This window comes from Uranotaenia lowii, unplaced genomic scaffold, assembly GCF_029784155.1.
Source record: "Uranotaenia lowii strain MFRU-FL unplaced genomic scaffold, ASM2978415v1 HiC_scaffold_31, whole genome shotgun sequence".
NCBI classification, from domain to species: domain Eukaryota; kingdom Metazoa; phylum Arthropoda; class Insecta; order Diptera; family Culicidae; genus Uranotaenia; species Uranotaenia lowii.
The window spans coordinates 27,661-39,332 of record NW_026598212.1 but is presented as its reverse complement, the minus strand read 5'-3'; the positions used below and the strand labels follow the sequence as shown (position 1 = coordinate 39,332).

The 11,672-nt window shown below is 40.7% G+C and overlaps 1 protein-coding gene across 1 annotated transcript; it reads right to left on the bottom strand.

Moving 5' to 3' along the window:
- Positions 1-6,212: 6,212 nt before the first annotated feature.
- Positions 6,213-11,343, bottom strand: LOC129759908 (uncharacterized). Its single transcript, XM_055757474.1, has 3 exons — positions 8,706-11,343; positions 6,478-8,571; positions 6,213-6,412 (listed from the first exon to the last, which is right to left on the bottom strand). The coding sequence occupies exons 1-3, from the start codon at positions 11,341-11,343 to the stop codon at positions 6,213-6,215; spliced, it is 4,932 nt and encodes a 1,643-aa protein (XP_055613449.1).
- Positions 11,344-11,672: the final 329 nt, after the last annotated feature.

The window sequence follows — 11,672 nt, the reverse complement described above, 5'->3', positions numbered from 1 at the left end:
GAAGACTGCTTGTTATTATGACTTTTGCGAAAAAAGTTAGACAAGTTTTCATTTTGATTACTTACCCTCTGTTAAATGAGGGAATTTCAATGAATTTTTGAAGAAGATTCAACCAAAATTAAATTTTCGATATTTTTAAAAGTCACAATCAAATCTTAAAAACTGCATTTTTTCAACTTTCTTTCTGTTATGTCAGCAATACTTGTAATGAAACTTTCCGAATTTTTAAAAACTGTAGAAATTATCTTTTTAGATTATTAATCATCATCATTATCGAAATATATTTCCTTTATCAAATATGAGGCCCCTGGAGCCAAAGGGGTATAAGTGAAAAAATGGCATAATTATGTGATGTTCTTCAGTGAAATGGTAAAACAATGATGCCAACACAGAATAGACATAATATACCATTAAAACCATTAGTTTTTTTTTTTTTTTTTCAAAATACACATAAAAGGGAGATTTTGGAGGTGAATGGCTACTCAATGGTATCTCATAAGAAAGCTAGCAATTACAACTAACCTTGTGGTTGAATTTGCTTATCGTCTTACGCACATCTTTGGTAATTTCGGACCCATAAATCAACGCAGGCTTTCACTAATTTGACCTGTCTGGACATTTAAAAAATCACGAATCTCGATTCATTCGATGTAAAACTACAGTGACTCACGAATGCCGCCTTTGCTTTCAAGATCGCTACCAGAAGGTAAGATACAGATTACAGACCCAACCAACTTTAAGTTGGCTGTTTTTGGTAGCAGAAGCATTCAAGATACGGTAGAGATCTTTAGAAATCAGCCACTGAGAAGAAAACCAAATCATAAAAATAGTGCTGAAGTGATGGTGACACGGCCAGATGCTCATCAGGTGCCATTTAGAGCGCACCGAGAGGAATAAAAAACGAGGAAAAAAAACGTAAATTTGATCGAAACGACTTTGGTCACTGATAAGCGATTAATCGTGTTCGCATTAGATATGAAGCTTCAAATCATAACTACATAACTGCAGACTGCTGGACATTAGCACAGTTTTTATTTATCTTGCATTTCTAAGTCACATTTTGCAGAAACACTATAGAGTAGAAGTAGCAGCAAAAAACGAAAGCACAACCGTTTAGATCCAGCAAAATTGAGGCTCGTGTGGTCACTTCTTGAAGTAAGAAAAAAAATGATCCATCGATGCTAATCATTACAAAATACCGCTTAATTTGAGGAGTATCATTCCGGCAAACGCCTGGGCCATCAGTAACGCTCCAAATATGATGGCCCAAAGCCAAAAGGAAGAGCACATTCGCACATCAAATAGACCAATCTCATCAGAACGGTAGCAGCAAGCAGCAGAAAAATGAGGACCACCAGACGCAAACATTCCGGGAAAGGCACCCGAAAACACCGAAAGAAACTACATATGTTGAATGAAAAATTGGTTCCATGAACCGGTTCTTTGCTGAACTCCTTGTGGCCGTCCGGATTAAGTTATTCCGCCACGGAGCCACACGGCAAATGAGCAATCGGATATCTATCATCTGCCAAATTGTTGGTTGGTCAGTTAAAAGATGGGAGCGAAAAATCCGAACCGGGTGAGCATATGGGGTTTCTATCAATTTTTGCGCACATTCATATGTAGCCTGGATTGTTGCAGCAGATGTTTCGGGAGTGATTTGTGAGATTTTTGAGCGTCGATAATAGAATGAGATCATTGATGGTTTAACAAAACGGATTGACACTGAAAATAAATAGTTTAAACCAGCTGATGCTATCGGTTTTGACGCTGTTTTTTACCAACTTTAGCTATGTTATGTTGGAAATTTACTTCTTACTATTTTGAGATGTCTTATTTCAATACAAATACAATAAATTTCAATTTTTCATCAATTTAGGATAAGGTGAGGTTGTTATGACAAAAATAACACAGTTTTTATACTAACAACTCAAACAAATATTTCTTCAATGCTCAAATTCAGGAAAGTAACCAAAAATAAATGACTGATTCCCATTTTAATTTTAAGATATTTTCTTATTTTCAAGTTGCAGCATTACCTCCTTGTATATGGAATAAATATGAATATTTTTACAATTCTTTATATGTGATTATTTTTGGTATTGACTTCTAGATATAAACCGCATATGAACACTGCATTTCAGTGAGATATGTTAACATTTAAAAAAAATATGTTGAGAAGCTATGCATTGTTTTCAGTTTGAAATGCGTTCGGATCAAAAGTGGTCAGACTAAATTTCGTGTAAATCGATTATTTGTTTCTGGTTGTTTACGGTTGCTGTAGGTATAATACTCTTGTCCAGGAAGCTGTCTGAAGTCTGCCTTGGCGTAGGTTTCGTCGTCCATTATCACACAGTCGAACTTTGTCAAATATGTCGACACAGCTTCCGAGACCTTATTTTTTCCGTAAGGATTTTCTTATCGTTGCGATTTGGAGTCACTACCTTCTAATTTTATGTAAATGTAATGTAAATGTAATGTAAATGTAATGTAAATGTAATGTAAATGTAATGTAAATGTAATGTAAATGTAATGTAAATGTAATGTAAATGTAATGTAAATGTAATGTAAATGTAATGTAAATGTAATGTAAATGTAATGTAAATGTAATGTAAATGTAATGTAAATGTAATGTAAATGTAATGTAAATGTAATGTAAATGTAATGTAAATGTAATGTAAATGTAATGTAAATGTAATGTAAATGTAATGTAAATGTAATGTAAATGTAATGTAAATGTAATGTAAATGTAATGTAAATGTAATGTAAATGTAATGTAAATGTAATGTAAATGTAATGTAAATGTAATGTAAATGTAATGTAAATGTAATGTAAATGTAATGTAAATGTAATGTAAATGTAATGTAAATGTAATGTAAATGTAATGTAAATGTAATGTAAATGTAATGTAAATGTAATGTAAATGTAATGTAAATGTAATGTAAATGTAATGTAAATGTAATGTAAATGTAATGTAAATGTAATGTAAATGTAATGTAAATGTAATGTAAATGTAATGTAAATGTAATGTAAATGTAATGTAAATGTAATGTAAATGTAATGTAAATGTAATGTAAATGTAATGTAAATGTAATGTAAATGTAATGTAAATGTAATGTAAATGTAATGTAAATGTAATGTAAATGTAATGTAAATGTAATGTAAATGTAATGTAAATGTAATGTAAATGTAATGTAAATGTAATGTAAATGTAATGTAAATGTAATGTAAATGTAATGTAAATGTAATGTAAATGTAATGTAAATGTAATGTAAATGTAATGTAAATGTAATGTAAATGTAATGTAAATGTAATGTAAATGTAATGTAAATGTAATGTAAATGTAATGTAAATGTAATGTAAATGTAATGTAAATGTAATGTAAATGTAATGTAAATGTAATGTAAATGTAATGTAAATGTAATGTAAATGTAATGTAAATGTAATGTAAATGTAATGTAAATGTAATGTAAATGTAATGTAAATGTAATGTAAATGTAATGTAAATGTAATGTAAATGTAATGTAAATGTAATGTAAATGTAATGTAAATGTAATGTAAATGTAATGTAAATGTAATGTAAATGTAATGTAAATGTAATGTAAATGTAATGTAAATGTAATGTAAATGTAATGTAAATGTAATGTAAATGTAATGTAAATGTAATGTAAATGTAATGTAAATGTAATGTAAATGTAATGTAAATGTAATGTAAATGTAATGTAAATGTAATGTAAATGTAATGTAAATGTAATGTAAATGTAATGTAAATGTAATGTAAATGTAATGTAAATGTAATGTAAATGTAATGTAAATGTAATGTAAATGTAATGTAAATGTAATGTAAATGTAATGTAAATGTAATGTAAATGTAATGTAAATGTAATGTAAATGTAATGTAAATGTAATGTAAATGTAATGTAAATGTAATGTAAATGTAATGTAAATGTAATGTAAATGTAATGTAAATGTAATGTAAATGTAATGTAAATGTAATGTAAATGTAATGTAAATGTAATGTAAATGTAATGTAAATGTAATGTAAATGTAATGTAAATGTAATGTAAATGTAATGTAAATGTAATGTAAATGTAATGTAAATGTAATGTAAATGTAATGTAAATGTAATGTAAATGTAATGTAAATGTAATGTAAATGTAATGTAAATGTAATGTAAATGTAATGTAAATGTAATGTAAATGTAATGTAAATGTAATGTAAATGTAATGTAAATGTAATGTAAATGTAATGTAAATGTAATGTAAATGTAATGTAAATGTAATGTAAATGTAATGTAAATGTAATGTAAATGTAATGTAAATGTAATGTAAATGTAATGTAAATGTAATGTAAATGTAATGTAAATGTAATGTAAATGTAATGTAAATGTAATGTAAATGTAATGTAAATGTAATGTAAATGTAATGTAAATGTAATGTAAATGTAATGTAAATGTAATGTAAATGTAATGTAAATGTAATTGAACGGAAGTACCTTTATGTTCGCCGTTGGTTTTCCTCCTCAGTTGATTTTCTTTTCAGGTTCGTCATCAAGTTGCGCAGGTAAGTAAACAGGTAAGTATTCCTTTTCCCCTTTCAGCACCGGTAAGTATATTTTGCACTAGTTTTCCTTAATTACATTTATTACAGCACTACATTTAATTCAATTTCTACTTTTCTTAATTATAACTAATTTTACTACTACACTTCAAAACTTTTAAATTTCAACGTTAAATTTGTCGACGATCACTGCTCTGCTGGGATGTTTTGGTTGTTTTGGTTCAATGTTGACTGCACGGCCGCCACTGTCGGAAAAAGAGGCCACGTTTCTTCCTGAAGGGCCTTTTATACTGGGCCTGATGAAAAGAGCGGAAATCCATCTTTTTTGTTTTCCTAGCAGCCCACTGCTGCTAACGCCTTTGGTCTGACAGCATGCCCCAGTGAAAAAAAACAATGAAAATTCACTGGGCTGCTTCGCTTTCCCAGGACCAGATAGCGCCACTTTATTCGTGCACGATTTTCTCAGTGTGCATCGAACATACTGGCCCCTTCAGAAATACCCATTTCTGACAGCATCCAATTGGTTAAAAACTCGGGCACCGATGATCTTTTCCTTCGTAGCGTGTGAAAGTTGTTTACTTTTGAGCCGGCTCCTCGAAAATTTCGTCTCGTCGGTCGCAAAGTGTTGTTTTCATTCGTTTCGTCGGTCGCGGTTGTGGATTAGTTTCGTCGGTCGATGTCAGGTTTTGGATTTGTTTCGTCGGTCGCATTTGTGGATTCGTTTCGCCGGTCGGTGTCGTGTTTTCGATTCGTAGCTCCTGAAATGTTAAGACCAGTAGCACTTTCGGGATAAATACGCGTCTTTGGACAGAGACTCACCTGGCCCAGGTGAAAGTGGGCCTTGGAAATTGCAAAACGGTAGACCTGGACCAGTCGACGTCATCTAGCTTGCCTGCATGATGGGATTTCAGCGGACACAAAAGAAGCTCGAAATCGAAACATCGTTGCATCCCATACGACCTCAGAAGCTCGGAGCTTGGCTGCTATTTGGTTTTAATTTTCGGAGGATTGGAAAGTGCCTGCAAACATAAGACCCGGTAGCACTTTCAAACCAAATTAAAAGCCTTGGACAGGAACTCACCTGGCTCAGGTGAAATTGGGCCTTGAAAATAATCAAAACGAGAAACCTGGCCCATTCGACCTGACTGGAGCATTGCTGGAGATTGGTGCTTGTTTGTTTACCGAAGGATAGGAAGTGCTCTGAAAAATAGACCCGGTAGACCCCTTCGAGTGAACATAAAGTGTTGGACAGGAACTCACCTGATCCAAACAATAAAAGTGCCTTGAAAGGTTCAATTAAACTGGACCCGCCGGAAGTGTAGATAAGTGTTTTGGCCGTGTGATGACAATTTGTTTCTGTCGCTGATTGGTCAACGCCGGCAGTGGTTTTGATTCTCCGGTGGTGATGCAATCGGCAACAGGAAACGAATTCTGCGTCGATGTGAAGTGTTGTGAAGGTGATGATGATAGCAGAAACGGAGAATGGTTGCAGGTGTCGAGGAGCAGCAAATTTTGTCTGCTGCTTATTGGTCAGCGGCGGGTGGTTTATTAATTTCCTCCGACGATGACGCAATTGGCAAAAGGCAAACTTTCGCCACCGGCCGGGTACAGGAGCCTTTCGGAGTCTGCAGAGTAACGACTCTTGCGATGCCATCAGTCCCTGGATGCAATTGGGTGATTCTGGCCGTTGGCCAGCGAATTGGTGGGATCCCATCCTCCTTGAGAAGGACGAGCTGGTTCTCCTTCAGTGCTACAGGTGAGTTTAACCACTTTGATCTTTGGGCTAATGATGACAAATATTCCAGGTGCCATCGACGCCAGATGTCCTGCAGCAGCTTTTGAGTTTGCTGCCACTTCCGAAGATAATTTGATGGGATGTCATTCAGGTTCTCATCTGGAACGGATTTCAAGGACGTACCCACCAGAAAATGCCCTGGAGTAAGCGGCTCGAAATCAGTCGGATCGTCGCTCATTGGAGTAATCGGGCGCGAATTGAGGCAGCACTCTATCTGGCACAATAAGGTATCCATATCGTCATAAGCCAATGGGCGATCACGGACGACTCGAAGGAAGTGCTTTTGGGCGGAATTAATTGCGGATTCCCATAATCCGCCGAAATGAGATGCTCGAGGTGGATTAAAATGCCATCTGATATTGCAATCGGAGCATTCGGTTGCAACTCCTTGTGAGTGGTCGGACGAGCGAAGAAGTTTGCGCAATTCATTGCTGGCACCCAGAAAGTTTCTTCCGTTGTCGCTGTAGATGTCTGATGGTGGACCTCGGCGGGATACGAACCGGCGTAGAGCTTGGATGAATTTGGCTGTCGTCAAATCGAAAACGAGTTCGATATGGACAGCCTTCGTAGTGAAGCAGACGAACACCGCTACAAATGCCTTGATTGGGGCTGCTCGACGATGTGGAGGTTTAAGCAGGATCGGGCCCCAATAATCGACACCGGAAATCGAAAAGGGTCGGGCGGCAGTTACGCGTTCCTTTGGTAGCTCTGCCATGAATTGTTCAACCAATTTAGGGCGAGCTCGGACGCAAATTATGCAGCGATGAACGATCGTTTTGGCCAGCTTTCTGGCCCCTGTGATCCAGTACCGCAATCGAAGGATTCCAAGCAGTAATTGAGGTGCTGCATGCAAATGCCTTTCATGAAAGCACTCCACCAGCAGGGCGGAGAACCGATGATTGTACGGAAGAAGAATTTGGTGCTTGGCGTCGTAATTTAGCGCTGATTTGTCGATTCGTCCTCCAACACGCATCAGGCGATCTGCATCCAGGAACGGAGTAAACCATCGGAGTTGGGACCTGATTGGAGCTGGCTTCGATGCTTGAAGAGCTGCTACGTGCTCGGAGAACTCTTGAGCTTGCACCAATCGTATGAGAGCATTTTCGGCTTCGCGAATTTCCGTCGCTGAGAGGAACGATCTTTTTCTTGCTTCTGCGCTTCGAGACTTGCGTGACAACCTGAGGCAGAATGCTGTGACGCGCAGCATGGTTTGGTACTTCGAGAATCGGCCAACGAAGGAATCGATGAAGGAACTGTCTGCTGAGGCGGTTAGGCCGACCGGTTTGGATGTGCGGAATTCTAGATGGGTCTCGAAGGAGGTGCTTGATGGCGATGTTAGCTGCAAAAAGTCATCGGACCGAAGCCAATTTGGTCCATTCCACCACAGTTTGCAGGAGATCAGCGTTTTGGCGTCAATTCCTCGAGACAGATGATCAGCAGGGTTCTCTTGACCAGCTACGTGATTCCAGGAAGCGCCTACTGTTGCAAGCTGGATTTTTGAAACCCGATTGGCCACGAAAGTTGTCCAAACTGAGGGAGTTGCCTTCAGCCAGGCGAGCACCGTGGTTGAGTCGACCCAGAAGAAGGTTTCGAACTTCCTTCCGAAGGTTGAGGAGATTTTCTGGTACAATTGGGCTGCCTCTAGAGCCCCGCAAAGTTCAAGCCGGGGAATGCTGCGTTTTTTCAAAGGAGCGACTTTGGATTTGGCAGTGAGAAGGCCGACGGAAATACAACCTGATGAGTCCTTTGAACGAAAGTAGGCACAGGCCCCGTAGGCGTTTTCTGAAGCGTCAGAAAACAGGTGTAGCTGGATGGATTCAAACTCGGGAAGCACGACGCATCGTGGGATTCGAAGCTGATCGAGGACAGGTAATTGCGCATAGTAATTTTGCCAATACGTGGTCAGCGATGGTGGTAGTGGTTGATCCCATCCCCATGGCTTGCCGTCGTCGGAGTTCAGACTCCACAGAGTCTGCATAAACATTTTCGCAGTAACGATGACAGGGCCTACCAATCCCAACGGGTCGAACAGCTGGGCGATTTGTGAGAGGGCCAACCTTTTGCAGAGAACCACGCCTCGAGAGTGTTCAGGTAACCGAATTTGGAACCGGAAGTGATCCGAAGCTGGTTCCCAGTGCAACCCCAAGGTTTTGATGGTCTGATCAGCTGCGAGCTCGACTGATGATTGAAGCGCACGTCGTTCGGAAGGAATGCCATCTAGAACAGATTCGATATTCGACGCAAATTTCCGAAATTCAAAACCACCTCGTCGGCACAATTGGTCAAGTTGATTCCGCACTTCCGCCAGTTCTTCAGGAGTCCTTCCGCTGGTAACCAGGTCGTCTACGTACAGGTAACCAGGTCGTCTACGTACACATCTCTCTTCAGAATCGCCGCGCCCAAAGGGAAATCTGCTTTTTCGTCGTCTGCCAGTTGTTGTAGGGTTCTGGTGGCCAGGAATGGTGCACTAGCTGTGCCGTAGGTGACTGTTTTCAGCTCAAACGTGCTGAGAGGCTCGTCCGGTGAACTTCGCCAAAGAATTCGCTGGAGAGGAGTGTCTCGTTCGTCGACCAGGATTTGACGGTACATTTTTTGGATGTCAGCGATGAGCAAAACGGGATTGATTCTGGTTCTCAGGATGATGGAACGAAGGTCGTCTTGGATGACTGCCCCGACCATGAGCACGTCGTTGAGCGATTTGCCAGATCCTGACTTGCACGAAGCATCGAAGACGACTCGCACCTTGGTAGTCGAGCTATCTTCGCGAATCACCGCATGATGAGGAAGGTAATACTGCTGGGTAGGTGGAGTAGAAGTGTCTACTCGCTGCATGTGCCCTAAGGTGACGTATTCGGCCATGAAGTCGTGATACTGAGCCTGTAGATTAGTGTCCCGTTGCAAGCGAGACTCGACCATCCGGAATCGACGTTGTGCTATGCTGCGATTGTCGCCTACGCTGGAAACAGGTTCCTTGAACGGCAATCGAACGATGTATCGACCTTCTGGAGTGCGTTGAACGTTCTGCGAAAAGTGCTTTTCGCAGGCTGCTTCTTCCACCGACATACAGGGAGCTGAATCTGCCTCTTCGATGATCCAGAATCGTTGCATGAGGCGATAAATATCTGCGACGGTTGCAAGGTTGGCAATAACGGAGCTCGTAGCAGTAGAGTTGGTAACTTTCCCAGAAACAACCCATCCCAGAACAGAATTCACAAGAACAGGCAGTGAATCTCCAAGAGGAATTCTGCCAGGCGGTTTGAAAAGATCGAAGAATATTTCTGCACCAAGGACGATGTCGATAGGGTTGCTTTGGTAAAAGTTAGGATCTGCGAGCTGAATTTCTTTCGGAAGGTTCCAATTAGAAATGTCTAAAGTGGCGGATGGCAAACTTAGAGTGAGTTTAGGCAGTACGAGGAGCTCTACGATGGTCGAAAATCCGGTAACTCGAGAGTGAATTGTGGTGCGAAGCTTGGAGCGAGATTGAGTGGATGACTGACCAATTCCGGAGATGGAGAGGTGAACTTTGGTGCGACGAACTTTGAGTTTTTGCGCAAATGACTCGGTGATGAAGTTGCATTCGCTACCCGAGTCGAGGAGCGCTCTGGCGAAGTGAGTATTGCCGTAATCATCCGTCAGTTTGATCACGGCCGTTGCTAGAAGCACCTTGTTAGGGTGACCCTTCTTGGGAAGTTTCCCGACTGCTGCAGACAATGATGACACTTCTTCGCTGGTAGGGTTAGAATCCCTCGACGTATTCCCTTCGGCTCTCGGCTTGCTGGATTCACCCTGGCTGGTACCTGTGCTGCATAGTTGGCTATGGTGGCGCCCTCGGCATTTTCGACAGCAGTTCTTGGATTGACAACTTCGTGATTGATGTCCCTTACGTAGGCAGTTCCGACAGAGTTGTTGACGGCGTACTAATTTGTCTTTATCTTCGATGGTCATCTTGGAGAACGTCTGGCATAAATAAAGTGGATGGTGTTCAGAGCAGGCGAAACATTGGCGTGGTGAGAATTGAGTAGCTCCATTGCTGATGATTGCTGATCGATGAACCGGTTTTTTGGGTGCCGAAGACGAAGAAGTGTCCAGTTGAACGTTGCTCACACTCTGCAAAACGGTGACCCTCCGCTGAAGAAAGCTGACCAGATCTGGGAAGGTAGCTGCCTCATGAGTCGACGAAAATTCTTCCCAATCCCTTCGTGTAGTGGGGTCAAGACGAATACTGAGCATACGAATCAGCAACACGTCCCAAAACTCGGTTCTCTCTCCCAACTGCTTCAAGATGCGGACATTAGCTTCGAATCGTTCCACCAGAGAATGAAGATCACTTGCAGATTCCCTTTTCAACGGAGCAAACTCAAAAAGGGAGTCGACATAGGCTTGTTTCAAACGTGCAGGATTTTGGAAGTGATCTATCAGCAAGTTCCACGCAACTGGGTAATTATTGGCGCTAATCGCAATCGTTTGTACCAGCTTTAACGCATCCCCCGCTAATGACGAACGTAAATAATAAAATTTCTGGATATTGGACAACTCAGTCGACGAATGCACCAATGAAATGAATAGATCATGAAAATTCAACCAATTTTCGAGAGCGCCAGTAAAAACGGGAAGTTTCACATCTGGGAGCCGAATTTGCGAAGAAGTAGGGAAATGCGCACTGGAGTGACAAGAGTGGGAGCTGGGCGATGTACTTTTATTAACGGACAGCAAAAAACCCTTAACACGGTAGTAGTCCGTCTCGAACTGGGCCCGCTGCTTCAGCTGATGTTCCATCACCGCATTATCGTCTACATCAGCGGCTTCAAGTTCGGCTTGCGTTTTGCCGAAGTCCACCCACAACACGGCCAGGTTCTCCAGCCGAACAGGAACTTCCATCGACTGAGTTTCTTCGTCGAAGTTTTCAACGAAGACTTTAATTAGGTTGAACGACGTCTCAATACTCCGGAGCCGCATTTTGAGCGACTTGATACGCCGTTCCGTAGCCATCGTGCACGCGTTAATCTGCAAGATAAATTTTCCCAGCGGAGCACAAAACGTACCAAAATAGAGGTGGTTGGAATACTAATTACCTTCTCGAGGCAATTTCAATGCCTTGTATAATGAAATTTGATTGCAGCTCACTCCACCAACGTCGAGATGATAAGGTTATCTTCCAGAATGTAGAGTAGTTCCGGACGCTCGGAGTTCGACGGGCATCCGGTTCGAAGGACCATGAACGGAAGTACCTTTATGTTCGCCGTTGGTTTTCCTCCTCAGTTGATTTTCTTTTCAGGTTCGTCATCAAGTTGCGCAGGTAAGTAAACAGGTAAGTATTC

Bases quoted from the DNA above. Each gene is read 5' to 3' on its own strand.
- LOC129759908 (XM_055757474.1), bottom strand. From the start codon at position 11,343: ATGGCTACGGAACGGCGTATCAAGTCGCTCAAAATGCGGCTCCGGAGT. The intron at 8,572-8,705 runs GTACGTAGACGA...AATCTGTTCTAG, and splicing joins CGTAGACGACCTGGTTACCT to ATGGCATTCCTTCCGAACGA. The intron at 6,413-6,477 runs GTACGTCCTTGA...TATCTTCGGAAG, and splicing joins TCCAGGGCATTTTCTGGTGG to TGGCAGCAAACTCAAAAGCT.